The 26,958-nt window shown below is 42.8% G+C and overlaps 1 protein-coding gene across 15 annotated transcripts in view; it reads right to left on the bottom strand.

Annotated features, from left to right (window-relative positions):
- NCOR1 (nuclear receptor corepressor 1) overlaps positions 1 to 26,958 on the bottom strand; it is a 1,934,049-nt gene that overhangs the window by 1,730,134 nt on the left and 176,957 nt on the right. For all 15 annotated transcript variants that reach the window (XM_078679968.1, XM_078679976.1, XM_078679969.1 and 12 more), the window contains exon 7: positions 26,842 to 26,955. In XM_078679968.1, coding sequence (XP_078536094.1) covers positions 26,842 to 26,955 — 114 coding nt within the window. The remainder of the gene's footprint in view (positions 1 to 26,841; positions 26,956 to 26,958) is intronic.

The raw sequence follows: 26,958 nt of genomic DNA, 5'->3' as shown, positions 1-26,958 counted from the left end.
CACTAGAGAACTCAGACGACAACACCACATTCACTCCACCTCAGCCAAAGGATCCTGGTACAGATCCACACCCATCTCCTGTAGTAGAGCCTGAACCAAACCTCTGAAACGTCTGCTCGAGAAATGTACTGCATCAAACGCCTTTTCAGCATCTAAAGAAAGAAAAACATGTGGAGCCAGTCTGTTCTGCACTGTTGCCAACCAGTTGTGTGTTCCCCCGTAAATTTTGCCGATCTGTCCTGAGGGCATTAATCCAGACTAATAAAAGGCGTGATAATCTACAGAAGCCCCATAGCTAAAACTGAGGGCAAGATTTTGACTTCAATGTTTACCAGCAAGATATGAATCACACCGCTCACTGGGCTTAACCATCCTTTGGGATGACTGTGATGTTGGTTTGTGCCTCTTGTTGCCCCATCTCCTTGAACAGGCAACAGTCCAGCTTATGGTTTATAATACACGGCCAGTCCCGGTGCCTTGCCTGATCCCAGTTTTGCAATAGCTGCCTGGACCTCACGCCACATTAAATCCCCTTTCAGGGTCTCCCGGGACTCAGCATTTAGCACAGGGATGGGGACAGCGGCCAGGTATTGTGAGATGCTGTCAAGGTCATGGAGGGGTCGGACCCTATCAAACAATTTATAAAAGCGGGCAAACTACTCTGCTATTTACATGTCAGTGTGGCAGGAGTCCCCTTCCTGATTTATGAGAGTGTGCACTCAATGGGCCTCCAGTTCCTTTCTACTCAGCATGCTTGGAGCTTACCTGCCCTGTTCCCCGTCTCATATAAGCAGTGCAGCATGGTCATCATTTCTTTTCTTGCTCTTCCTGTGCCAGATCCAGATACTCAATTTGATTGGTAGCTATTTGTCTAAGAATTAGGTGGTCAATCGTAGACTCCGGAGCTGCCTTCAGGTGCAGGATCTTGACCGCCAAATTGTCATGTTCAGCCACTTCGCTTTTTTTCTTTAGTCCAATCAAATTCTGAGCCCTATCCCGAAGTACGGTCTTGTAAGCCTCCCACAACATGTTCTTGGATGAAACTGAATTTTATTTTGCCGAAAATGAGGGCTCCGTGTCCACCTGGAGTCCCCTGGCAACCTCCAGATCTGTAATTGTCCCAGGAGTTCACTTTCCACCCAGAGGACCGCTGTTTTCCAAGGCGCTCCAGCTTGACCAACAAGGGTGAATGATCAATCAGACCCCTTGCCAAATACTTTGCCTTCACAATTTCCTCTACCTCCCCCGCAGGGACCAACACATAATCCATTCTAGAATAAAGCCTGTGGGACCCTGAAAAATAAGCATACCTTCTGTCTGATGGGTGTCCGAGTAGCCGCGAATACAACAAAACCACCGAGTCAACATACTGTGCCAATACTGTACCCAGAAGTATTATAAAATACTGGGGTCCCTGTACAGTCAAGGTCCATGGCCATAACATCATTCAAGTCCCCGCCCAAATCTTGAAGTGGGGAAGTTAGCCAAAATTACTGATATGCTCATGGAGTCTGAGTAGATGTTTGCAATCTAAGAGGTGCATGTACACTCGGCAAGGTCATCTCAGTCTGTCCCCAGTGACCCTGCACCCCCAGCAAACCTGAAACTAGGACCCGGTCACCCAAAATGGAGAGTTCTTCCTGATCAACATGGCAACCCCCTTGGACCCTGTAGTGTATCGCGCGTGGGCTAGTTTAGTATATGCCCCCCACCCCATGAATCACCAGTGTGTTCCCTGTAGATGGGTCTTCTAGAGGAGAATCACGTTAGGCTGAAGTTTAAAGTAGTGCACCACCAAACTGATATGTACATAGTTGCTATTCCACTTGTTACGGACCTTCTATTCTCTTCTCATTCTAGAGTTTAGGGTCCGTGCCGTTCTCATTTGTCCAGTTGGATGTTGGACACTGATTGAATTGGATGCCCTCCTGTGATGCTGTAACTTTGAAGCATTAAACTACTTTATCTACTTCTGGTTCATCTCGTACTTGACAATTGGCGACTTAGGTTGGTACAGCATCACTCAACGGACCGGTGTGTGAAGGTTGGAATTTTGTTTTTCATTATTCTGATTTTTTTTAATGGGCTCCTTAATTCTACTTACTATTATTTCGCACCCTGGATAGTTGGTTGGATCTGTGTTTATGTTTGAAGTGTTCCAGCGATACTTGTTTATTTTGGCATTTTTTTAAAACATAATTTGAATGCTGCTTTACATCGCCTTTATTCAACCGTCCGCATTGGCATTCTTGGAAATCGTACCTTTGCAGTTGTAGCATGACGACAGCAGCAATTCTAGGTTGAAGACATTGCAAGAATTCTTCTTTCTGCAGAATCTGGAGTGCGAACGAGTCTCCTACCGACGAGTCTTCTAGCGTCTTCAACTCCCTGCTCTTCTGAATGCTTTGTCAAGCCTTACTTGCGCATTACGCCATACATTCTTCAACGTGAGTCTACATCATTACGTGTTCTCACGCAACGTGTGGCTATTTTGTTGTGAACACTTATCCTAGCAACCCCAGCTCCCGGGTTTGCCGACTTCAGTCCAACTCAGCTCTTCATTTTTTTTCTTCAGTGTTCCTCCTTTTGCAATCCTCATGAACTGTACGGAGATATTTATGGTAACTTTGTCAAGTTAATTATCATAGCGCCCATATATATATGTAACATTGAACAGTACTCTCTTTTTTTTACCGTACTTTGTTTCTTTTACATAACATCCATTATTTTACTGCATATGTAATTTATTTTGTCTTTACCGCTTAGATTCTTTGGGGTATTTACAACAAGGGGTGGTGAGGGACAGAGTCTCTGAATTAAGCAGAATACTCTCACCCAGTCAAGAGATCAGGGCTAGATCCAACACCGTTTTTTAGCTCATTGCACCATCCCAGTTTCAGAACCTGGCTGTATGCAAATTAGTCTGTCCCTGGCCCAGTGCATCATGGGAACAGGGCAGACCAGACTACAAAAGCCAATTCTTACACTGGGAAGGAAACAAGCTTCCGGGGACCGGTTTCTGGCATTACAGCCGTCTTCGGCCCGGCTTGCTTGAATCCTGATGGTGCAATGAGCAAGGGACTCATGTCTGAGTATACCCTTCCACGCTTAGGGTGGACAAAAATATTTACAACAAGGGGTGGTGAGGGACAGAGTCTCTGAATTAAGCAGAATACTCTCACCCAGTCAAGAGATCAGGGCTAGATCCAACACCGTTTTTTAGCTCATTGCACCATCCCAGTTTCAGAACCTGGCTGTATGCAAATTAGTCTGTCCCTGGCCCAGTGCATCATGGGAACAGGGCAGACCAGACTACAAAAGCCAATTCTTACACTGGGAAGGAAACAAGCTTCCGGGGACCGGTTTCTGGCATTACAGCCGTCTTCTTCTTGTTGTAAATAATTTTGTCCACCCTAAGCGTGGAAGGGTATACTCAGATGTGAGTCCCTTGCTCATTGCACCATCAGGATTCAAGCAAGCCGGGCCGAAGACGGCTGTAATGCCAGAAACCGGTCCCCGGAAGCTTGTTTCCTTCCCAGTGTAAGAATTGGCTTTTGTAGTCTGGTCTGCCCTGTTCCCATGATGCACTGGGCCAGGGACAGACTAATTTGCATACAGCCAGGTTCTGAAACTGGGATGGTGCAATGAGCTAAAAAACGGTGTTGGATCTAGCCCGGATCTCTTGACTGGGTGAGAGTACTCTGCTTAATTCAGAGACTCTGTCCATCACCACCCCTTGTTGTAAATAGATTCTTTGGGGAACATTGAACAGTACTCTCTTTTTTTACCATACTTTGTTTCTTTTACATAACATCCATTATTTTACTGCAAGATGTCTACACACAATTATAACTTGGCTCCTTCTCAGTGTTTCTGGCCTGCAGGTTCTTCTCCATGCATGGTCTGAATAGATGGCTTATTTCATTAACTACATTGACACTCTTGATGTTCAAGGGAAAATGTCTCCAGCCCACAAAAAAGGAATGTTCTTACACTTTGTGGGACCTGAGGAACCTAAAGCTTATAGTCAAAATGGTCTGAGTGAGTGGGGGGTAGTGTTGAAAATATTTTTACTGCTGCTCTGAAGGATTTTGATCGCTATTTTTCTCCTAAAGTGTGTATTGGCATTACAAGGTATACGTTTTTTCAACGTAAACAAAACGCTGATGAATACATCGAGACATATGTTTCTGCCTTAAGAACCGTGACTTTTAACTGCCAATTTGGGTTATTACAAGAAGACCTCATAAGGGACCAAGTTGTCGTGCATGTTACGGATTCTTTTCTCCAGGATAGATTGTGGATTAATGGCGATTCTAAATTAGATGATATATTAGCTATAGTTAGGAAAGCTGGGATGTCATGCAGGAGTGCTAAAGAGGTTAGAGCAGAAGATTAGGATAAAGTAGATTCAGCTAGTTCAGTTGTAGCCAAAGTAAACAATGCTAGTGTCAATACTAAAAAGCAAAATACTTTAAAGGAACGTAATATTTTTCCTGAAAAAGACACGTTTTTTTGTTATAGATGTGGCAGTAAATCATTTGGCTAACAACAAAATTTGCCCTGCCCTAAAACAGAAATGTTCTGTCTGCAAATTGGTGGGACATTTTTCTAAAATGTGCAGAAAAGCCAAAGGTGGTAAGATGAAGTGTCTTCAAAGGAATGACCAAGGTGGAAATGATAATGATGATAATAGCACTGATTTTGAAAGGTCTTATTTGTTAAACATCAGAGATTCTTCTCATGTTGTTTTGAATATTGACAATATAGTCATCAAAAAGAAACCCATATGCAATATGACTATTGGAGGTATAGATATACAAATGTATGCCTTTTCTGGATCCCCATATTCTATTGCTAATGAGAATATTTGGAAGGCCAAATTTGCAGACAAACTTGGTTCCAGTTTAGATTCTTACGATATCAATCCTGAAGGATACTCTGGTGAAAGAATAGATATTATTGGGTCTCGCTTCCTTATTTTCAGGTTCAAGGTCAGAGAATGTGTTGCAAGGTTGTATGTTTCAAAACAAGGACCGTCTGTTCTGGGATGGTTCGAATAGGGTAAACTAAATATTATCTTTAATCCTAATAACCCTGATCCTGTCACGTTTATGGGAGATTCTGCTGACTATAGTAAAATGTTGTTGGAAACATTTTCTGGTGTATTCAGAAATGACATTGGTGACAAATTTCAAGCACAAGATAATTGTGAAGGATAATGCATGTCCAAAGATTTTTAAGGCTAGAAATATTCCCATTTCTGTAAGAGATGAAGTAAAGAAAGAACTCAGCAAATTGATAGAGAGTAAGATTGTCGAAAAGATTGAATCTTCGGAATGAATTTCCCCCATTGTTGTGGCCAGATGAGCTAATGGTAACATTAGAATTTGCATTGACTTGCGCCATTTGAACTATAAATATTGTATTTGACCAATTTCCATTACCTAGAATTTCAGAAATGTTGGCGCTTATAGGCAAAGCGAAGTTTTTTTCTTGTATCGACCTTTCTGCTGCCTATCATCAAATTGTTCTTGATAAAGACTGTAAGAAATACTCTGCAATCGTTACACCTTTTGGATGTTATCAATTCAAAAGGATGCCCTTTGGTCTCGCCTCTGCGGCAGCTGTATTCCAACGCACCATGTATAACATTTTTGGAGACTGTAAAAATGCAGTGTGTTTTCAAGATGACATCCTTGTATTTGCCGAAAACAAATCTGATCATGATCGCTCTTTAGATTTAGTTCTGGTTTGACTGTAAAACATTAAAAATGTAAATTTGGTGTTTACAATGTGACTTCTCGGTCAGGTACTATGTGAAGATGGTATCAAACCTGAACTAATTGAGGCAATTCAGTTAGCTCCTTCCCCTACTTCAAAGGATAACGTAAGGTCATTTTTAGGATTAACTAAATTTTATACAAAATACATAACGAATTTCTCTTGCTGGGTGTTCAATATTAGGCAATTACTTAAACTCAAAAGCAAATTTGTATGGAGTGAGGTATGCGAGAAGGAATTTAAAGATGCTAAACTTGCTATTAGTAATGCCACTGCCATTAGTAGTTTTAACCCCTTTCTTCCCTATGTCATTACCAAAGATGCCAGCTCGAAAGGTCTGGGAGCAGTTCTTGAACAGAAGGGTGAGAAGGGTAAAGAACCTATTATAGCTTATGCTTCTAGAACTTTGACACCATATGAAGTGAAGTACTCCACTATTAAAAGGGAAACCTTGGCATGTGTATGGGCGTTGGAACATTTTAGAGAATTTGTTTGGGGCAAAGAATGTGAAATCTGCAGTGATCATCAACCTTTAGTAAGTCTCCTCACCACAGATGGTATGATGAATGCCTCGGCAAGAATTGCCAGGATGTCCATGAGGCTACAAGACTTTATTTATAGAATGGTGTATGTCCCGGGAAAAGAGAATGTCACTGCTGACTTCTTATCTAGACTTCCTGTACCCCTTAAAGAGCAGATTCATAATTCCTGGGACAATTTTCAGATTGCGTTAGTACATGATGATGGTCCACTTCCCATTAAAAAAAAGTGTGGTCGTCTGAATACTTAAAAGATCATATTTTGCAAGAAGTTGAGAAATATATCCTGGAAGGCAGGCCTGCCAACAAAGAATTCCTCCTCGAGCTAAAAGGTTTCTGGGAAGTGATAAATTAGTTATCTTTCACTGATGGTACACATTCAGAGAGGAGACACAGCTGTACCTCCCACTGATGTAAGACATTCTATTGTTCTTCATGATCATGAGGGCGATAATGGGATGGTAAGAACCAAACAATTTAATAAAAAATTATTTTGGTGGCCTGGTTTAGACATTTTTGTGTAACGTATTTTCAGAGATTGTGTAACTTGTGCCAATGCTGACAAGTCTTTAAAGACACTTAGACCCAATATGAGTGAACACAATGTTCCCAATGGACCTCGGGAAACTATTGCCATGGATATCATGGGCCCCATAGGACCCATGTACAAATACATCATTGATGCTATTGACATTTTTTCCAAATGGCCTGTCTTGAAAATTGTAGAAAAGGTTTACACTGAATTAGTTTTGCTATTTCTTGATGAAACGTTTACCTTAGAAGGTTAAACCATCAGTGTTATCACTGACAATGGTGTGCAATTTGCTTCTAGCAAAGCCAAGGAGTATTTCCAAAAGGTAGGTGTTATACATTGCACTACATCTTTGTATAATACTAGTGACAATGGTACAATTGAGAGATTTAATAAGGTTATCAAGAGCACCATACAGGTCACTGGAGTTGAAGATAACAAATGGGAATTTTTTGTGGTGAAATCCATATGGAAGTATAGAACTACTCCCAATGACATGACTGGATGTTCTCCTTTTGAAATTATGAGGGGAAGATTACCAAGAACTAAACGTAGCCCTTCATGGTTAGGTACTTACACAAAAAGCCATGTCAATTTGGATTTAGTTAAAAAGAAGATTGAAAAAACTCATTTGGCTAACAAAAGTAGATATGACCTTAAAAGAGGTTCTATTTCAATCCTGTTGTTAAAGTTGGTCTGCTAGTCAAAGTCAAAAAACCTTGGAGAGTTCCGAAAGGACAAAGTCAATTTATGGGACCATTTACTGTGAAGGATGTTTTTAAAAAAATCAGTTAGACTTTCTAATGGTAAGGTATGGAACCTCAGTAGAAATGCTGTGCTCAAAGGTAACAGGAATTTGTATTGTGAGGTTAGCATTCCTCCCAAGTGTCATTTTGAAGAAGATGTGAATACCTGCCCTAGGGTCCTCGAACATGGTGAGTAACAAAGTTCACAGAATTGCGATTCTTTTGTTCCCACTATGTCCACAGACTCCTGTTTTTCTCATGTCAACAACAGTCATGAATTGTGTGCAACTAAGAGTCTGTGCAAAAAACCTGGATGGCTTTCTGATTTTGTTACTTCTATTAGAGATAAGTTGTACATATAATTTTCTAGTTTAGGGTCCGTTCCAGTCTCATTTGTTCAGTTTAATGTTGGACACTGATGGAATTGGATGCCCTCCTGTGATGCTGTAACTTTGAAGTATTAAACTACTTTTACTCTACTCGTACTTGACACAATACTATCTTTACTTTGTTATCCAGACCATTGCCATTCAAGGGTAGGACTGCATGAATCGAGTCCCCTAGATCTCTGGACTGTACCATACTGTAAAAATAGTGTACTGTGTGCACGGGTGGTGTCCTCCTGTGCCAGGAGTAGGAAAGCATGTCAGTGACTCTCCTCAATGGTAACCAAAAAAAACTTTTAAAAAACCTACCTTTCCCCACCTGCCCTTGTGGTTTACGGTACGTAGGGATGACCACCAGAAAGGTACGCACCAGAATCCTTGAACACAAGAGCACGATTAGGTGCACTAAGCAACTAACAAAACTAACCTAACACTTTTTTGACTTGCAGCATGGAGCAGACACACTTAGCTGGACTGTCCTTGACAAACCAAATTGGCACGCAATAACACCGGATTTGGCAACCAAATCCCTCAGATTAGAGCAGAGGTGGGTATACAGGCTGGGCACCGCTAATATGGGACTCAATGATGACATTCCCTGGCTGACACTGGCATAAGTACCTTGAACACACTCGCTGCATTAGTGCACACATTCCAGGCACTGGTATGCCCACTTTTAGTCCAACTGCATCAGCATGCAGGTTGGACATTGGGCAATACGCCACTTAGCATGCCTTGTTGGCTTCGGCGCACTCAGCCCACTTCAACACGCAACTAGGACTCTGGGCCATGCGACTTCAACCACAGTGTGAGGTTTTCCGCTCAGGAGCCTCATCCTCCCAAGCGTGCGGAGACATTGACATGCGACGACACATGCCTCTGACACACTCTTTGTTAGTGTTTAAATCCGCTGCAACAACCCCCTTGTAACTAGTCAACTCCCCGTGCCTCATGATCTAAAATGTGTACTTATGATAAAGTTTTATATACCTATGTGACATGTCGCTATTTGGCTCCACCTTGGGATATACGTCAAGCATACTTAACAGAAAAATTGTCCTGGTTCAGTATAGTCTTATTTGTTTATCACGTTTTTATGTGTTTCTTTACACACTATACACCTATTTATAGTAGTAGCAACAGTACCGACCCTGAAGAAAGCCACAACACTATTTGAGGTCTCCTAGGCTGAAACATGTTGGTTTTGTAAGAGCGCAGAAGATTTGAAATTTGGCATCTGCGTTACGAGCTATATTTTGTTTTTTAATCCTGCCACCGGGCAGTTTAATAAAAGTAGCATCATAGCTGATACCGGGAGCCAGTTTTAATCACTTTTAACACAGCACTGCACCTTTTTCTTAACACACCAAGCTCTGATAGGGTTTTAGTACACCCACCCTCCCTATCAAAACATCCCTGAGCTCCTCCCTCGCAGTCAGGGGGTTGTAGACTGCGTGAGAACTAGGTCTCTCATGCGAGGAGGTACCCCCATGAATAAGCATGTCACCTCTGGTGTGTGAGAGGAACTTCTTGTTCATATCACTAACAACGATTTCCCTACGTACAACAAACTTTGCCCTATCCTCAGACCTTTAATTTTGCATCAAAACCCCATTGTTGATAGGTTAACTCCACAATAGGTTTTTGGAATGGTTTCAGTCCAATTTAAAATTACTAATGCAAACCTTTTAAAAGCATACATAGCTAAGGAAACATAAGATGATCAGGAATGTGCTCATACTTCAACCTCTAACAATTGCATGGGAATCTTGCTGTAGCACACCTTCACCACCAAGGGCACAAGTCTGACCATGACTGTGCACAAACATACAAGATCAAACAAAAAGTACTACTTTGCTTGACTAATGTGCCCATTCGTATCCTACTCTCAGATGCCACCCCCCAGGCTGTGCAATTTGGGTTGATAAAGTATTCTTTATGCTTGCAGCTTTACTATAACTCAGTCAAGTCAGCATGTTTTGATTTTCTGTGTTCCATGTGAGAACATACCCTTTACAGAGAAAAAGTATTCGGTAAGTATTTGAGAAGGCCATCAAACCACTGAGTAAAAAAAAAAAAAAAAATACATTGCTGTAATGAACTGTCCCTAGGTGAACTGACCGGTCAGTCGTTACTGTGCTTCACAGGCTGTCTCCTTCAAATCTCCATAACATCGGAAAGACTGAATTGGTGCTGGGCCACGGACACTTTAAGTTCCACTGTAGGCCTTGTATGTGCTAGTTGGCGTAGTGTCTTTTTTTTAAATTTATTTTATTTTATTGTTCTTGGCACAACAAACTGCAAACCCTATCACAAATTAATGTATATCAAATTCATCATCAAATAGCAATGTCCAAATATTGACTTTCAGGTGAAATGAACTCATGATTCATAATAATCTCGGAAGGCGCTCCAAATTTTAATACCCAGTCTCTTTTTCGTGAATCCTTTAATTGAAAATAAGCTCCACTCCAAATTATATAAACTCAGCATTTTAGCACGCCATTGATGAAAGTCCGGTGGTTTTTCCTGTAACCTATCCCTAGCGATGCATAGTCGTGCAACTGTCATGGCAAAAAATATAAAATGACGATGCTGAAAAAGTGTTTCCGTATTATTATCCTTTTGAATTTTACCTATCAACATCATTGCTGGAGAGATAAAAATCGTTGATTTAATCACCAAAGACATACATTTTTCCAATTGCTCAATAAATCCCTTCAACTTAACACAACTACAAAAAATATGTATCGCCCCAGCATCCTCATCACCACAACGGAAACATTTACCTTCATTTCCAGCTCTCCATTTTGCCATTCGCTTAGGTGTATAATATAAATCATATAGTGATTTAAAAAACTGAGCTTTCAAATTCGCAGACATGAGCGCCTCTTTAGACAAAATTAAAAGATCCTCTACATCAATCTCTAGATCTCCTAGAGAATCTCTCCATTTCACCTGCACTTTTTCTACATCATCTTTCTTAGCAGAGACCATGGATTGATAGATCACTCCAATTTTAACTGATCTACTAATTCCTTCAATGACTTGATGTTGAATTAAATTCCCACCCCTTCGATTTAAATAGTCCCGAATTTGTAGATATTTAAAAAAATACCATCTGGGCAGTGAATATTCATCCTTGATCTCTTCAAAAGATGTACACATCCCATTCTTATTAACAATATGTCCTAAGATCTTAATGCCTTTCTGCTGCCACTTGTTAATCATTGCATCAGAGAAAATGCCAGGTAAGATCCTATGCGCATTGAACGGAGTATAGTACGACACTCTTGATAAATCCATATTTTTCATGAACCATTTCCAGACCTTGAAAGCCCCCATGGTTACCTTAAACCTTGTTCGCTTAAAATAACTCCCATCAATTTCTTTAACTAAAATATGCTTTGCGTTTATACCTAACTGTATATCAAAAATATTTGGCATGCTTGCATCATCACTTTCATTTACTCCTATTATCAAAACTTTCTTTTTCAATAGAAAGCAAGTTATGTAATAAAGAAAAAAATCGGGTACCCCCATTCCTCCCCTTAGAGCTGGCAGCATCATGTATTTCATTGCCCTTCTGGGTCTCCCAGGGCTCCATATAAATTTCCCACATTTATTTTGCAGCTCCTGTATTTTATCTTTAGTTATCTCTAAAGGTATAGATCTAAATAAATACAAAACCTTTGGCAGTATATTCATTTTTATAACATTGGATCGTCCAATAATGGTTAGATACAGCCTTTCCCACCTATCCAAAGATGACTTGATTTTTGCCATTAATGTGTTCCAATTGACTTGCACTAATTCGGTCATATTTGCCCTAATTAGAATTCCCAAATACATAACTTCTTTTACAACCCTACTATCTTGCCAAATAATCGTCTCGGAACAGAGAATTTGGGTTTTTGTCTCGTTCAATTTATAACCGGTTATAAAACCGAATACCTGTGCTAGTCGTTCGATTTCCTTTATTGCTGTTACAGGATTGGTTGTGGCCACTGCAATGTCATCAGCATAGGCAAAGACTGAAAAATAATACTCTTGAACTTTGTAAGGGGGAATCAAAATGTTCTGACTCAGTAACTCGATTAAAGGGTTAATATAAAGGGCAAATAAAAGGGGGGAGCAGGGGCAACCTTGTCGTGTACCACGTGATATAATGACATTGTCAGAGAGTTGGCCCATGACTGATATCTTTGCCACTGGTTTTAAATATAAAGATTGTATTGCTCTAATAAATTTCACCCCGAATCCCATTTTTTCCATTAATTCCCACAGATAATCCCACTGCACACGATCAAACGCTTTTTCCGCGTCCAATAGAATCAGCGCTAGATCATTCTTTTTTACTGAGGCAATGTCAAATAAAGAAATAACCTTATTGACATGTTTTACCGTCCCCCTTCTGGGAATGAATCCATGTTGATGCTGTGATACTAAAGGGGTAATACAATCAGACAGCCGATTGGCTAAAATTTTGGAATATATTTTATTATCGGCGTTCAGCAGCGAAATCGGCCGGTATGACCCAACGCGTTCTGGTGGTTTACCTTTTTTGCAGAAGACTGCAATAGTAGCCTCTGTCCATGTTCCTGGGGGATTTCCCATCTGGGCTTCCCGCACTGTTTTTAACAACTCTTTTTTAATATCATGATAAAATTGTATATATATTTCACTAGGTAGTCTATCAGGGCCAGCAGCTTTACCTTTAGCTAAACTTTTAACAGCCCTATCCAACTCCTCCTCTGTAATTGTATCCTCTAGCCGCTGTGAAACAGTTGAGTCCACCTTTTTTAAGCCTACTGCAAAAATTGTGTTCCAGTTTGGTCCCGGAACTGATGGTCTTTCGTATAGCTCAGCATAAAATTGTTGGAAAACATGGAGTATCTCTTGTGGTGTCGATTGTACCACCCCTGCAGAGTCTATCATTTGGTCAATATTTCTGGCCGACTCTTTAATACGTAGTTGAATCGCCAATTTTCTCCCAATTGCCTCTCCATATTCATGTTTATCCATTTTTGAAGAAAGAAATTTCCAAGCATTTTCCTCTGCCCAGAAACCTGATATTTTCGCTCTATCCCTGGCAACTTTATCCTCTAATATAGTTAGTCTTTCCCCCTTATTGATTATCTCCTGCATTAACTGTGTTTCAGAATGTATCAATTGCTCATATAGCCTATATAGCTCTTGTCTAGCTTTCTTTTGTATCCTGCACGAAAAGCTAATGCATTCTCCCCGAAATCCAGCTTTAAAAGTATCCCAAATTATGGCCTGTGAACTGGATCCCTTATTTTCTTCAAAATAAAATTGTCCATTTCCTTATATGTTCTCTAAACTCCTCGTTGAAGATTAATTTCCTATCAAATGTAAAAGTAGTTTGTCTAGGTTTATTTAATGCCATATCAATTTCTAGCAGTAGTGGCGAGTGATCGGATGAGATTCTAGGATATACAGAAATAGTTGCACCTGAGGCAATTGAGACAGTGGTAAAAAAAAATAGTCAAGTCTAACTAATTTTTTGTGCGGGTAGGAATAAAACGTATACCCAGTGTCTTGTGGCCTCAATTGCCCCCACACATCCACCAACCCGTGATCCTGCACTAAGCTTGCCAAGGCCTTGTATACTTTTGGTTTACGGCCCTTATACTTAGCCAGCCCGTCCTTCATAGCAGTATTGGTCAAATTTATGTTCATATCCCCACAAATTATTATAGGTTGGGACCAAGTAGTTAACTCCATATTTATTTCTACTAAAATCTCTGGGTCGTCTAAATTTGAACCATAAATATTACAAAGCGTTAGCTTCTTGCCTTCTACATTGAGCTCCGCTATTGCCCATCTTCCCTTTTTATCAGCCAAAGTTTTACCTGTTACTACATTATTACCTTTACACATGATAGCGACCCCCCTTATCAAGCTAGTTTGACCTGTAGCAATCACAAGTGTATAACCAAGTTCTCTTAAGACCACTCTCTTAGACCAAGGTAAATGCGTCTCCTGTAAGCATACTATATGTGGTGCTATGTATCTCAATTCCGCAGCAACTTTCTGTCTTTTTTTCACATTATTCAGTCCTGATACATTTAGAGAACAAATTTTTAATCGCCTAGATGCCATTATCTTTTTATAACAAATCTAGGGAGGTACCCCTTTAATCTTGTCTTTCGAGTTGTGTTCAGTTTCCAAATCATTTCAAAACAATCATATACAACAAAAAACATAATGGTCCATACCAGCACAGGATCATAAATGATCTTCTCAATATGCAGTTCACTGTACCCAAGAACAGTTTTTTCCCATTTTCCTTCCCTACACCTCCCCACTGTGCCACCCACACATCCCCCCCAACCCTGTGTTCCCCTCCCTCCTACCCACCCCTTTAATGAGGCTTTAGGACTTATGGTCCTCTGGATGCGAGCTTGCCCCATTCTACCTGCTTTCGCCCGCGAACTTAATATTAATTTAAAGAAGAAAAAAAAAAAGCAAATAATCATATGCGTCGACCTGCTGAAATGAGGCCTGAGCCTAGGCCAAGGGCATCTTTACCAATCTCTTAGATAATCCTCTAAAGTTACGTATGCTCATTATATACCCATTTCGCTAAATAAGCTTATACAGTAGCTAAGTCCAATTACATTACATTGAGTCCAAAAAAGTCTTGGCTGCTAATGATGTTGTAAAGTAATGGGTACGCTCTCTATGGACAACTTTCATTTTTGCAGGAAACATAAGATAGACTTGAGCTCCCTTAGATTGGAAAGCTGGTATAAGCTGTCGCAGCTGCCATCTCAAGTCCACCGTTTGTTTACACAGATCCGGGCGGAAAAAATAATCACATCCAAGTGCACTGATTTTCTTATCTGGTCTTGCATTCTTAAATATTTCCTCTCGTGCTAAGAAGCTATTAAATGCCACTAGTAGAGCTCTTGGTCTCTGATCGCGCTGTTCCAAATGATTTGACCGGATTTTGAAAGGGAACCGGTGCGCTCTTTCAACCTCCCGGTCCCAATCCCATCTAGTTGACTCTGGAAATGATTTTTAAGGAGCTCAATTATGAAGCCGCGAGGATCTGACCCCTCCTTTCCTTCAGAAATTTGTAAAAACCGCAAATTATTTCTACGAGCACGATTCTCTAGGTCAATGACTTTCCAGTTAATCTCATCATTATGGGTCGACTGTTCAGCTATCACCCTCTTCTGTTGCGTTACCTCGTCCTCTAATGTAGATATGCGCGACTCAGCCTCAGTAACTCTGCCCAAGAACTCGGAATGCGATTTAGCCAAACGCCTGACAGAATTTTGAAGTTTTTTACATGAACTCTGCACTCTTAAGCTATCCTGTCTATGCTCCTCTCTGTGTAGCATCATAGTTTTATAAATAAGCTCCAGTGATATCTCTTCATCTGGCTTCTCTCCAGAGAGTAATGCAGCTCCTGCATGATCATGATGTCCGTCCTGTATCAACCATAGTAGACGTACAGTCTGACCATTTGCTTGCTCAGATCCACCCTCTTCGGCATCAAAGCTGCTGTTAAAGCTGCCTTCAACCATACTCATCTGCACTGCATACTGTTGAGCAAGATCCTCAGTAGATGAGACAGAGTGCTCTGAAAGAGAGTAAAAATCCGCTGAGTCTGTGCTCTCAATATGTTTAACAGGGGTAGTACCATCAGGAGGGCCGCCATTAACTGCCACCTCTTGAGCCGAGCCTGTCTCTCTTGGCTCTATCACATTCTCTTCTAGCAATACTCCATCCTCGCCATCTACTTCATTTAACTGTGCCTCATTTGACACCAAATTATCAGAGCCCGTTTGTAGTTCCTGCCCAGTCTCAACACACTCTGTCAGAGCCTCAACAGATCCTAAGGGCGCAGAATCTTTACCCGAGTCTTGACTTGGAATATGCTTTATACTTTTTGAAAGCTCCTTATTTTTCATAGTATTAAAGAGTTCAGGAATGCCTTTAGTCGCTTTTACAGTCTTAGACACCTCATGTGATACATTTTCCACCTCCTTCTCATACTGTCTAGGATTACCTTTTCCGACTCTTTCAGATTGTTTAGCTGGTGTCTCCGCTCAGCTGGCGCCTTTACTTGCAGTATTTGCAGTGTGTCGTATGGGCGTGGGCATTGCAGCAGCATTATCCGCTCCCGAATTCCGAAGCTCACCCTGCATCTCAGCTCCGGTAACAGCCTGCCCCCGGCCCCTTCGAACCTTGGGACGCATTTCTCGAGTGTTTGCGAGTTCAAGCAAACACGCCGTGTCTCGGTTCGGGCTGCTCTCAGTGGCTCTCAGCAAACTCCAGCAGCTCCAACAGCCGCTCTGTAACCGCCACAGGTGAGCCGTCACACAGACCCACCCACCGCGTCCGGTGCAGCGCAGCCGCCGCAGTCTCCTCAGACTCAATTCTTCACCAGCAGAAAATCTTCGCCGAAGCCGAAGGTAAGGCACATCCGTTTTGCAAGCTTTCAGGGGCGGCTTCTGCCTATGATCCTAAGACGTTAGCGGTAATGATTCACTTATTCCGTCGGCTTTTTCCAGCTTTCAGCCTCCCATTTTCAGCGGTCAGTCGCCAAGTTCACGAGGTCCGGCAGGAGCGGCTAGCTCACGCGACCGTAACGGTCGCCATCTTGCCTCTTGAATATCTCTCCGCCCGCTAGTTGGCGTAGTGTCAAGGAAAATACACAAAGCTAACAATCCTACGAGCCACACTGGTTGCTTTAGAGCCAAAGCCTTGAAATCTACTGTGAACTAGATCTTGCAAATGGAAGCTTCTCTGACGGTATCAGGCAGAACATCAACTTGTTTATGGAAAATCTCAAAGTACGTCAGAGTTCTGCCGTCTGGAGGTGATCCACAACGGACTGCGACAAGCTCGCCTTTAGCAATCAGTTTGTCAAGATACAGGTACTTCAGACCTCTAAAGAAGGGCTGTGACTACTGCCATAACTTTGTGAACACCTGAAGAGAGCTGATGTGGCAGAAGGGGAGCCTCGTGGGACTGCACGAAGGGTATCTGAAAGTATAGGTCCTTCATGTCCAAAGATACCTTCCAGTTTCCCATGTCCAGGTCACAAATAATCTGAGCCAATGTGTGCATTCTGAATTTGCCCTTCTGCAGGCAGGCATTAATGTGTCAGAGGTATCGTTTCTATAGCACCCATGGAAAGTAACTGGCATAACTCCACCTGAAGGATGGTCAGATGCAATTCTGAAATTTGTTGTGCTGTGGAAGGAATATTGGGTGGAGGAGTGAACAGGAAGGGTGCACGCTTTTTGAACACTTTGACCCATCTATTAGACATAATGGATCATCAAAGGCAGGAAGTGCTGGTGGGGCATGTGCTACTGAGGGCAAACTGAAGTGGTGTGTTGGCTGTTGTAGCATTGGAAGAGGAGTTGGAGGACTGCGGTCACTCCTGGCCTGCGTACAGTCTGCCAGTTCTGCATCTGCGGTAACAAAAGACGTGGCTGCCTACTTCATCAGTGACCGAGAATATGGTCTTTGCTTATTTGGCAGCCCTTTGGAATATCCCCTAAATTTCCAGAACTGGTGAGGAAACTGTTTTTATAGGACTCAACAGCCCTACGGAAAGCAGCTCTGCTGTCGTTAAAGTGTTTCAAAACAGTCAGCCTTGAGGCAAGCCTTGAAGGACAAATCCATTAGCAATGCCTGTAAATCACCAGAGAATTTGCATAACTTCACCCAGTTATGTCTATGAAGCACAAAACTGGAACGGAATGTCCAATTAATGCAGTTCATGGCATCCCAGCCTGCACATATAACTTACTGGACTGTGTCCTGCCAATTTTGGCTAGTCTGGGAGATCTTGGCCTCGGGGACCACCAGCAAGATTTCACTGGCAATGTCCCAAACAGCATATATGGATAAGCCGAACAGATAAGCCTGCGTTTATGGATCTAAGTGACAGGCTATCCAGGGGATTGGTCAGAAATGAATTAGGGTTCACCTTACTTGTCAAGGAGTGTACAAATAGACACTCCGGAATAGGGGGGCTTGGTGAAGAAATTTGGATCGCAGAGAGCAGGTCTGTCTCATCTTGATACTTTACAATCAACGAACAGACAAGAAAATGGTTTTGGCCTGTTAGCCTCACCGATGCTTTGATGGCTATCATTAAATTGGAACAACGTCTCAGATGTTATGGTTCCAGGCTGCAAAACTGTCTCTTGAAATATTGGTTTTAAGCTGAAAGCAGAAGTAATTCTAGTACTTTGGATGCCCTACAAACCACCACTGCAAATGAGGAACTTTGTTGCGCTGTTGGCCCATGTTGCGAGTCAAGGCCTCTGGCATTTTGTAAACCAAAGTAAAGGTATCATCAGTATAATGGGTGGGGAAGGCGAGGAGGGGTAGAGTGGCTGGGGGGGGGGGGGGGGGGGGGGGAGGAGAGGTTGGGGGGGGGGGGGGCTTTACTGCCATTATCAGTTTCATGAGGTGCACCCTGTTCAGGCCCATGATTAGAGTCAGAAACAAAGGCAAATTGATCCTCTGCTGATAGTTGAGAAGTGATTAAGGCACTGTGTTAGGGTCAGGTTCTATGACAACATGGATCACGTTTGTAAACTAGTACCTCAACATTGGTCACCTGGGACCGCTACTTGGAGCCAAAGCTGACCAAAGACTAACTCCTTGTGTTCGGCAACATACAACTTCACCTACTAATATCGAAATGCTGTTGGGTGCATTAAGGTACATTTGTCACACAACTGTGTCATACCCAGAGCTCAGGAACAAATGGCATGTCCCGTGCAAGTCAGTGACTAACATCAGTTTCCTCCAGTTTACATTGGGGATTTCCTTCCCTAGCCCACTCACAACGTTTTTGGAGTCATCTGAAGATTGACTCAGTTGGGACCGGAGCTCCAGATACGTGTTAAGAGGCACAAAGAAAGGAGGTGATGACTGCGCACAGGGGTGGTGTTCACATAAGTCTATCTCTAGTATTTCCAGGGCAGTCTGGAGTCAGCACATATCCTCACTGCGCTAATATCGGCGCACAGGAAATCTGCTACAATATTCAACAGATATTGGTTGGCAGTATCCATCAAAATATTCCTTTAGTCGTCATGTCCTTTCCTGCTCTCCATATATACTTGCAAGCAGAAACAGTCTGAATATTTTGTTGTGCACTCTGTTGAGTGGTTTGGGTTTAATCAACAGCTCAATCGCAATGAACAAACATCCATCTGATACAATGTTGATACCCTACATACAGAATATGGTTTATGGATACAGAGCACAAGACGGATGGATGTTTGTGAACACAAAGTATGTTGCGTAGATATGAATAAACAGGCTTGTGTACTTACTCTACTACCTCCCCCATGCAGCTACAATGGCTAGGAGATTGAGGCGCTGGGATGTGAGAAATAACTGCAAACAACAATGATGGACAGAATGTGGATCAATGTCACACATTCACCCCAGTCCAAAGATCTGGGCCCAAATCCATCGTTTTTCCACTCCACACCACCCTGGGTTAGACAATGGCGATATGCAAATCAGCGCTGGCCCTGTGCCCCATGGGAACAGTCCAGTCCGAACTACAAAAGCCATGTCCTTCCCAGAACGGAAACAAGCATCCGAGGACCGGCCCGGTTTCGAGGTAACACCTCTCATCCGTTTAGGTTTCTCAAATCCAGTATCGGTCTCCACTGCTTCTTCTTTTTTCTGATCAGGAAGAATCGGGAGTAGAATCCTCTCCCCTTTTGTTCTCGAGGAACTCGTTCCACTGCTTTTTTCTGAAGCATTAGCAAGAGTTCCTGTTGAAGTATGTGTAGATTTTTGTGTTGCGCCGGACATGGTGGATTTGGAGGAGGATGCTCCAGAAACTCCAGAGTGTGTCCGAAGCGGACTAACTGCAACACCCAACGATCTGTAGTAATTTTCTTCCAATTGTGAAGGAAATTGGTAATTTTTCCTCCAACTACGAACTGTGGAGAAGAGGTGGAGGCCAGCTGGAGAAAGCAGTCATTGACGTCTGTTATTGTCTTTCTTTCCTCCTCTTCCTCGAAAGGACGACTTGTTATATGAAGATTGTCCTTGTTGTTGTTGCCTCTGCTGATATTGAGGTTTGTACTGGTGGGAAGAATTATAAGAGGACTTGTAACCTTGATAGTTGCCACGAGACTGTTGTCCTCGACCTCTGGACCCACGAAAGGAATTCTGCTTGAATTGTAGAGTGCCTAGAGCTTTCGCCGTTTCGGTATCCTTCTTAATGCCTTGTAGCATGTCATCAATATGTTCGCCGAAAAGGCGCTCCCCATCAAAAGGCATGTCGAGGACTTTGGCTTGCACTTCAGGCCGGAATGCTGTGGCTTTAAGCCAGCCCTGGCGCCTTAAAACTGCTGCTCCCGCCAATTGACGGAACCCTGTGGAAGCAATATCCAGGGCCACCTCTATCATCTCTGAAGCAGAGCGTTCACCCTCCAGCAAAATCTTTTTAACCTCGTCTTTCTGGTCTTCTGGAATTGCCCCAGATATGGGGCTATATCTGCCCATATCTGTCGATTATAGTGACCTAGTAAAGCCAGAGAATTTGCAGCCCTGATTGATAGGGCGGACATGGAGGAAAATCTCTTGCCAATGGCATCAAGCTTTCTTCCTTCTTTATCAGGAGGAGCAGTCATTGTCGCTGACGGATTGCTGGACTTCCGCTGAGCGGCCTGAGATATAACTGAATCAGGTTTAGTTTGACCAGTCAAACATGCGGGTGCAGTGTCTGGGGCTTTTAAGTCTAGCCGGCACTGGAATGAGAGGGAGAGGAGTTTATTATTTTTTGTCCTTGCTCCCATATATAATCGATTACTGAAATGGAGCGAGCTGACCTTTTGAAGGGTTCTTTGAAATCATGAAGAAAACAGTCCTTCGTTTCTGATGCTATTTGGATGTTGAATCTTGCAGCCGCTCTTCCTACGATATTATGGAATCCCCCTAAGTCCTCAGGGGTTGAATCGTCCTGTACCTGGTCTGGGGATATTGGATCTGGGTTAGTATTATCATCAGAATCCGTATCATCGTCATCATGTATTTCGCCTTCTTCATCTTGGGCCTCATCAATTCTCACTTCTTCCTCATAATCTTCCTCATCCGTAGAAATTTGAGGAGGAAATGTCTCTTGTTCCTGATGCACATCCCGCGGGAGAGGCCGCTGTCGATGTTTAGGAGTTGGTGTTTCCTGTGGTACCTGTACTCCAGAGGCAGGAGCAGATGATGGAAATCTTTGTTTATAACCTGAAATCAGAAATTGTAGGTCAGAAACAATTGAAGCCGGAAGGCACACCATAGGCTGAACAGTGGTATGCTCTTGAATTGATTCTTGAATTGTAATTTCCTCAAAATCTTCACAGTCCGAACTCTCATGAATCTTGATGTTGAGATGAGAGGGACTGGATGCTATGGGAAACATGGACTGATCTTCTGGATCTTCCGTGTCTAAAAACTGCGTTGGCAACAACTGTTGAACCTTGCTGGGTGAGGTCATCTCTGGTGTGACCAAACATGACGACATTTTAAAGTGTGTATAGGTATACTTCAATGAGGGAGAGCCCTTGGAGTGTAAATCCTTTGACGCGGTGTCTGTTGATGGTGTAGCGTCTACTATTTTTGATGTTTCAGGTGTTTTCATTGTCATGGATGTCTTCGTCGACGACGACAACATCCTCGTCGACGGCGGCGGCGACACTGTAGCTTTCGACGACGACGCCACCGTCGACGGCGCCGGTCTCGTCGTCGACGGTCTCGTCGTCGACGACGGTGTCCTCGCCGACGATGGGATCTTCGTCGACGGCTGTATCTTCGTCGACGATGGGATCTTCGTCGACGATGGGATCTTCGTCGACGATGGGATCTTCGTCGACGATGGGATCTTCGTCGACGATGGGATCTTCGTCGACGATGGGATCTTCGTCGACGATGGGATCTTCGTCGACGATGGGATCTTCGTCGACGATGGGATCTTCGTCGACGATGGGATCCTCGTCGACGATGGGATCCTCGTCGACGATGGGATCCTCGTCGACGATGGGATCCTCGTCGACGCTGGAAGCTTTGCCTTCGCTGATGATGAAGCAGACGTCGACGGGAGCGCTGTCAAAGGCGACGACGACGATTTTGTGACAGGAATGACAGAAGATATTGACCTACCCATCGTCGTCGACGTGGTAGAAGTCGATGCCATGGAGAAAGTAGACGCCGTGGATGTCGAAATGGAGACTGTCGACAACGTCACAGGCAGGCTAGACGACATTATAGCAGGCTTTTTGAATTCTGTCATCTGAAGAGAAGGCTTGACCTTAGGATGACTCTCAATAGACTTTGGCTTCTTGTGAGGAGACGCCACAGACTGATCTGGAGATGACTGTCCAGGCCTTTTTGAAGCGGAGTGGAAGCTCCTGAAGGAACACTCGCTCTCACCTGAGGAGACTACCTGCTCTTTGTTCTTTAGTCTCTGGAGCCACAGAAGCAGTCGCCCTTCCCTGTCCTTCAATGTCTTGACCGGGAGAGTGCGACAAATCTTACATTCCGTGGCAGAATGCTGAGGATAGAGGCAATACAGGCAATCTTCATGTTTGTCCTCTATATGTAACCTCATTTTACTACAAGAGGCACAGGGTCTAAAAAGCCCTTTTTTAGGAGTAGTAGTCATATTTACTACCAAAACTTGAAGAATAAAAGGATAAAAGGATATAGGAAAAAACCTGAGCAGAGCTCAGTGGAGACTCCCTTCAGCACGACGTGCGGTAGAAAATCTGAGGGACAAGGGCTCCTTCCAGGAAGGTCAGGAGGGTGATAAGGGCTGATTGGCTACTGGTCAAAGTTTGGTCCTTTTTACATAAGGACCTAGATAGGCTACTAATGTGAGGCCTCTGGCCTAGTACTAAGTATATGTCCATGTGACATTACTATAATTATTTACCGGGGACTCCCACCCCGACGACGGGGAATGATTCAGGCATGTGAATCTATGAAAGATACCCATAATACTGGATAACCGGGCCGGTCCTCGGATGCTTGTTTCCGTTCTGGGAAGGACATGGCTTTTGTAGTTCGGACTGGACTGTTCCCATGGGGCACAGGGTCAGCGCTGATTTGCATATCGCCATTGTCTAACCCAGGGTGGTGTGGAGTGGAAAAACGATGGATTTGGGCCCAGATCTTTGGACTGGGTTGAATGTGTGACATTGATCCACATTCTGTCCATCATTATTGTGTTTGCAGTTACCGCTCTAAGTGTACTGGGGATGCTCAGACGTGAGTCCCAGGCACTCCACACCACTGGAATCAAGCTAGCCGGGCTGATGAGAGGTGTTACCTCGAAACCGGGCCGGTCCTCGGATGCTTGTTTCCGTTCTGGGAAGGACATGGCTTTTGTAGTTCGGACTGGACTGTTCCCATGGGGCACAGGGTCAGCGCTGATTTGCATATCGCCATTGTCTAACCCAGGGTGGTGTGGAGTGGAAAAACGATGGATTTGGGCCCAGATCTTTGGACTGGGTTGAATGTGTGACATTGATCCACATTCTGTCCATCATTGTTGTGTTTGCAGTTACCGCGGGATGTGAGAAAGGCATCCACATATGTGGTAGTAATCCGAGTGCTTTTGCAGAATGTCAGGTCGGCGGCAAATTTATCTGTGCATAGCTGTCCCGCCTACACCAGAAATATGCTGCTGGCCTGCCAATGTACCTCCAGGATGTGCAGTGTGCACACTTGCTTTCTGCAACAGTAATGTTAGACATTACAGGCTTTGCACACTCGTATTGATTTTCTGCTAAATTGATAAAAGCTGTGGGTCTGACTTTTGACTTTACTAATCTCATTTTCTTACGCTTAAAAATACTGTACTTTAAAACCTCTTTACTCATACCCATGTCTCTTTTCACAACCTTTCATCATTCTCAATCTTATTCCACCCTCTTGGTTTTCATTAACAGACTCACAAGGTGTGTTTTTCACCACCCTCATCAGAATTACAATTTTTATATATTTGTGATTCATCGATTTCACATACTTAAAAATAGTTTCTTCTATTCTATCATTTTAAAATTGCTGGTTCTGCTATAAAGTGGGGTCTAATTATGTCCTCACCCAAATCATTACATTTACATGAAAATACTAATGTGAATAGATGGAAACAAAAACATATTGCTCAAGATGTTCCTCTACAACAGTCACCTTGTCCTTATAATTTACCTCCAACAATCATTTAAACTGTTCACGCTCCTAACTCATCACTGTTCGCTTCCATAAACACTTTGGTTAATTGTTTTAGGACCTTTCTACCTTTTACACCTCAATTGCATTCAATAAAGCTAGCTTAAATTTTGAGCAAACTCTTGCCATTCCACAGCTTCAAAAACATTTCTCATGCCTTCACAACCCAAGACTCTTCAAGCTACTACAGAGAAAGGATGGCTGGGTGACAGTTGCGCACAGTTGTGAACCTGTTAAACCAATCCAAGTATCCGTAGCTCAAAGGATAAGGCAACGGCCATCCACCGTTAACCAGATGGTATGAAAATCATACCATTTAGATCAACAAAACAGTATATCCTGAGCTCATTTCACCATTAGTCAAAGTCCTTAACAAATCAAACACGAAAGGATCTTCTGTTATTTCACAACACCTCTCCAAAGCACTTCTCCACTTCTCCAAAGCAAAAGGTTCTAGCCACCTGGCGGCTAGAACCTTTTGCTTTGGAGAAGTGTTGTGAAATAAAAGATCCTTTCTGGTTTGATTTTTTAAGGACTTTGACTAATGGTGAAATGAGCTCAGGATATACTGTTTTGCAAGACTCTTAAAGGGCTGTGGTACCACCACCAAAATTTCTTCAATGAAAATATACGTGTAGCAAAGGAAAAATGCAACAAATTAACACCTTGGCTGCTGATGATATTTTCCTCCTGTGCTGGGCCATAATGTTAATGGGTGTGGTCATGACGAGCTCAGCTCGTCATGAGCACACAAGAGGTGTACCTCATGACGAGCTGAGCTTGTCATGAGCACCGAAGGGGTAAACAGAAATTTGTCCCAACTGACTATTTTTTTCTTTTAGGTGCATTTTGTTAAAATATTAAGTAATCAACTTTGCCCAGATGTTTGCCTAAAATAGTCAAAACAAGATTCTGGGTTGTTCTAAGAGTTGCTACTTGGCAGTGTCAGAATTCCATACAGGTTTGTGTATATTTTCAATATTAGCAACAGCTGTACACCGCAGAGACTGCTTGTACGTTGTGCACTGCATCGAGTGGTCAGGCACAATACATCCTAAAGAACATATAGAGACTCCCAATAGGTTGCCTATAAAACAGATTTTTTTGGCATGAAATGCTAACATCACTGTAACCTACGCAGAAAACTACGGAACTATACTTTTTTGACAGTTTGGTGTCACTCCTGTCCCACACAAATCAACTTGCTAACACCACATCATTCACAACATAAAGAGTGAGGAACAAACTATCATCTTGGGAATGTCACAGCAATCCAAGGGGAAAAACATGGAAGGCATGTATATGCAGCTCCAATTCTCAAAGACCTCGAAAGGCACTGCCCCACACATCTACCCAGTTCGTTGCAACAGAAGTGAGGCACCTCATAGGTGTCACGGCAGACCGGCTGTAAGAGTGTAAGTAGTGCTGGACACAGACTGGTGTTGAGCAAGTGGTAGAGAATCATGTTGCCAGTGAAAAGAATCCCGGGATCCAGTGGATATCAAAATTGCAAATTTATTGAACAGACACAGCCAAGACCAACTACCAGCTTCCCGCTCAGGCTGCATGAGTCACAGCTGGAAAGCCACAAGAAAATCAAAACATAACAAACTCTACACACTGCACAGACATTACGAGGAAGAAGAATGTTTGGTGAGATACAACACATCTGTCTCATAACAAACTTCCAGGTCTCCTTCACTAAGCCAATCCTCATTGAGCATGGACATGAGAAAACTAAGTGACACTCAAATTCCAGAGTAACAGAAATAACAATTCACCAGATGCTGGTACTGCAGGCATGAAACACAGCTTTTATGTTGAAGAAAGTACAATCAAAAGCACAAGATAAACCAAGAAAAGCAAAGGAGAGCAAAGGAGAGCTCAATCCCTGCGCGCAGAACAGGAACCAGGTGTGTTAGTTAATGACAACCACACTATTAGTGACTCATCTGGAGGGTGCCAAATAAATGACAGACCTCAATTAGACTGGCTGATTCTAGTCTTGGCTGCAGGCGTGCACACACAATGAAAAACTAGTTGGGAAAGGAATAATGAAAGCTACTCTCGGCACAGTGTATGAGAGTATAGAGAAAAAGTGTTAAGAAGCAGTGTGAATACATTCAGCTGAGCAAACTGATATCACTTGAATTATTGTTGATCGGAATTGAGGAAATCATGGCTCCAAACTGGTAGAATGCGAAGGACATGATTTATATCAAATGTAGCAAACTATATTTACAGTTCAATATGGTACACCTACAAATTAGAAAGTGCTTTAGGGTACTGATAAAGGCGAGACTGCTTGACTGCTAAATAAAATGATAACTATTCATTATATTCACTGGCTAAATTAATAAGAATCAATTTAAACGAAAATAAACAAGGTAAATTACTCGTAGGAAGAACACAATGCAAAATAGTAATTCAAGTGAACATGCTGTACTGATCAGTCTTGCATTAAAACACTGTCAGTAAAGTACAGTGAGCTGAAAGGCAAAATTGTTGCTCCCAAGTAGACCGATACAGAAAGGTATATATTCTACTGGCTGAAGAGCACGTAGAGCCAAGCTTAACAGATTAAAAAGGCGTCAAGGCAGGCCTACCCTATTTTCATCATAAATAATCTGGACAACACTGCGGTGTTTCTGTTCCACTGGTGGAGGGGAGACCGGCTTCTCTGGTTCAAGCGGTTTAGCAGCTTCCTCTTCTAGCTGTTGCTA

The sequence above is a fragment of the Lissotriton helveticus genome, chromosome 3_1 (genome assembly GCF_964261635.1).
Source record: "Lissotriton helveticus chromosome 3_1, aLisHel1.1, whole genome shotgun sequence".
Lineage (NCBI taxonomy): Eukaryota > Metazoa > Chordata > Amphibia > Caudata > Salamandridae > Lissotriton > Lissotriton helveticus.
This window is presented reverse-complemented; position numbering and strand designations above follow the sequence as displayed.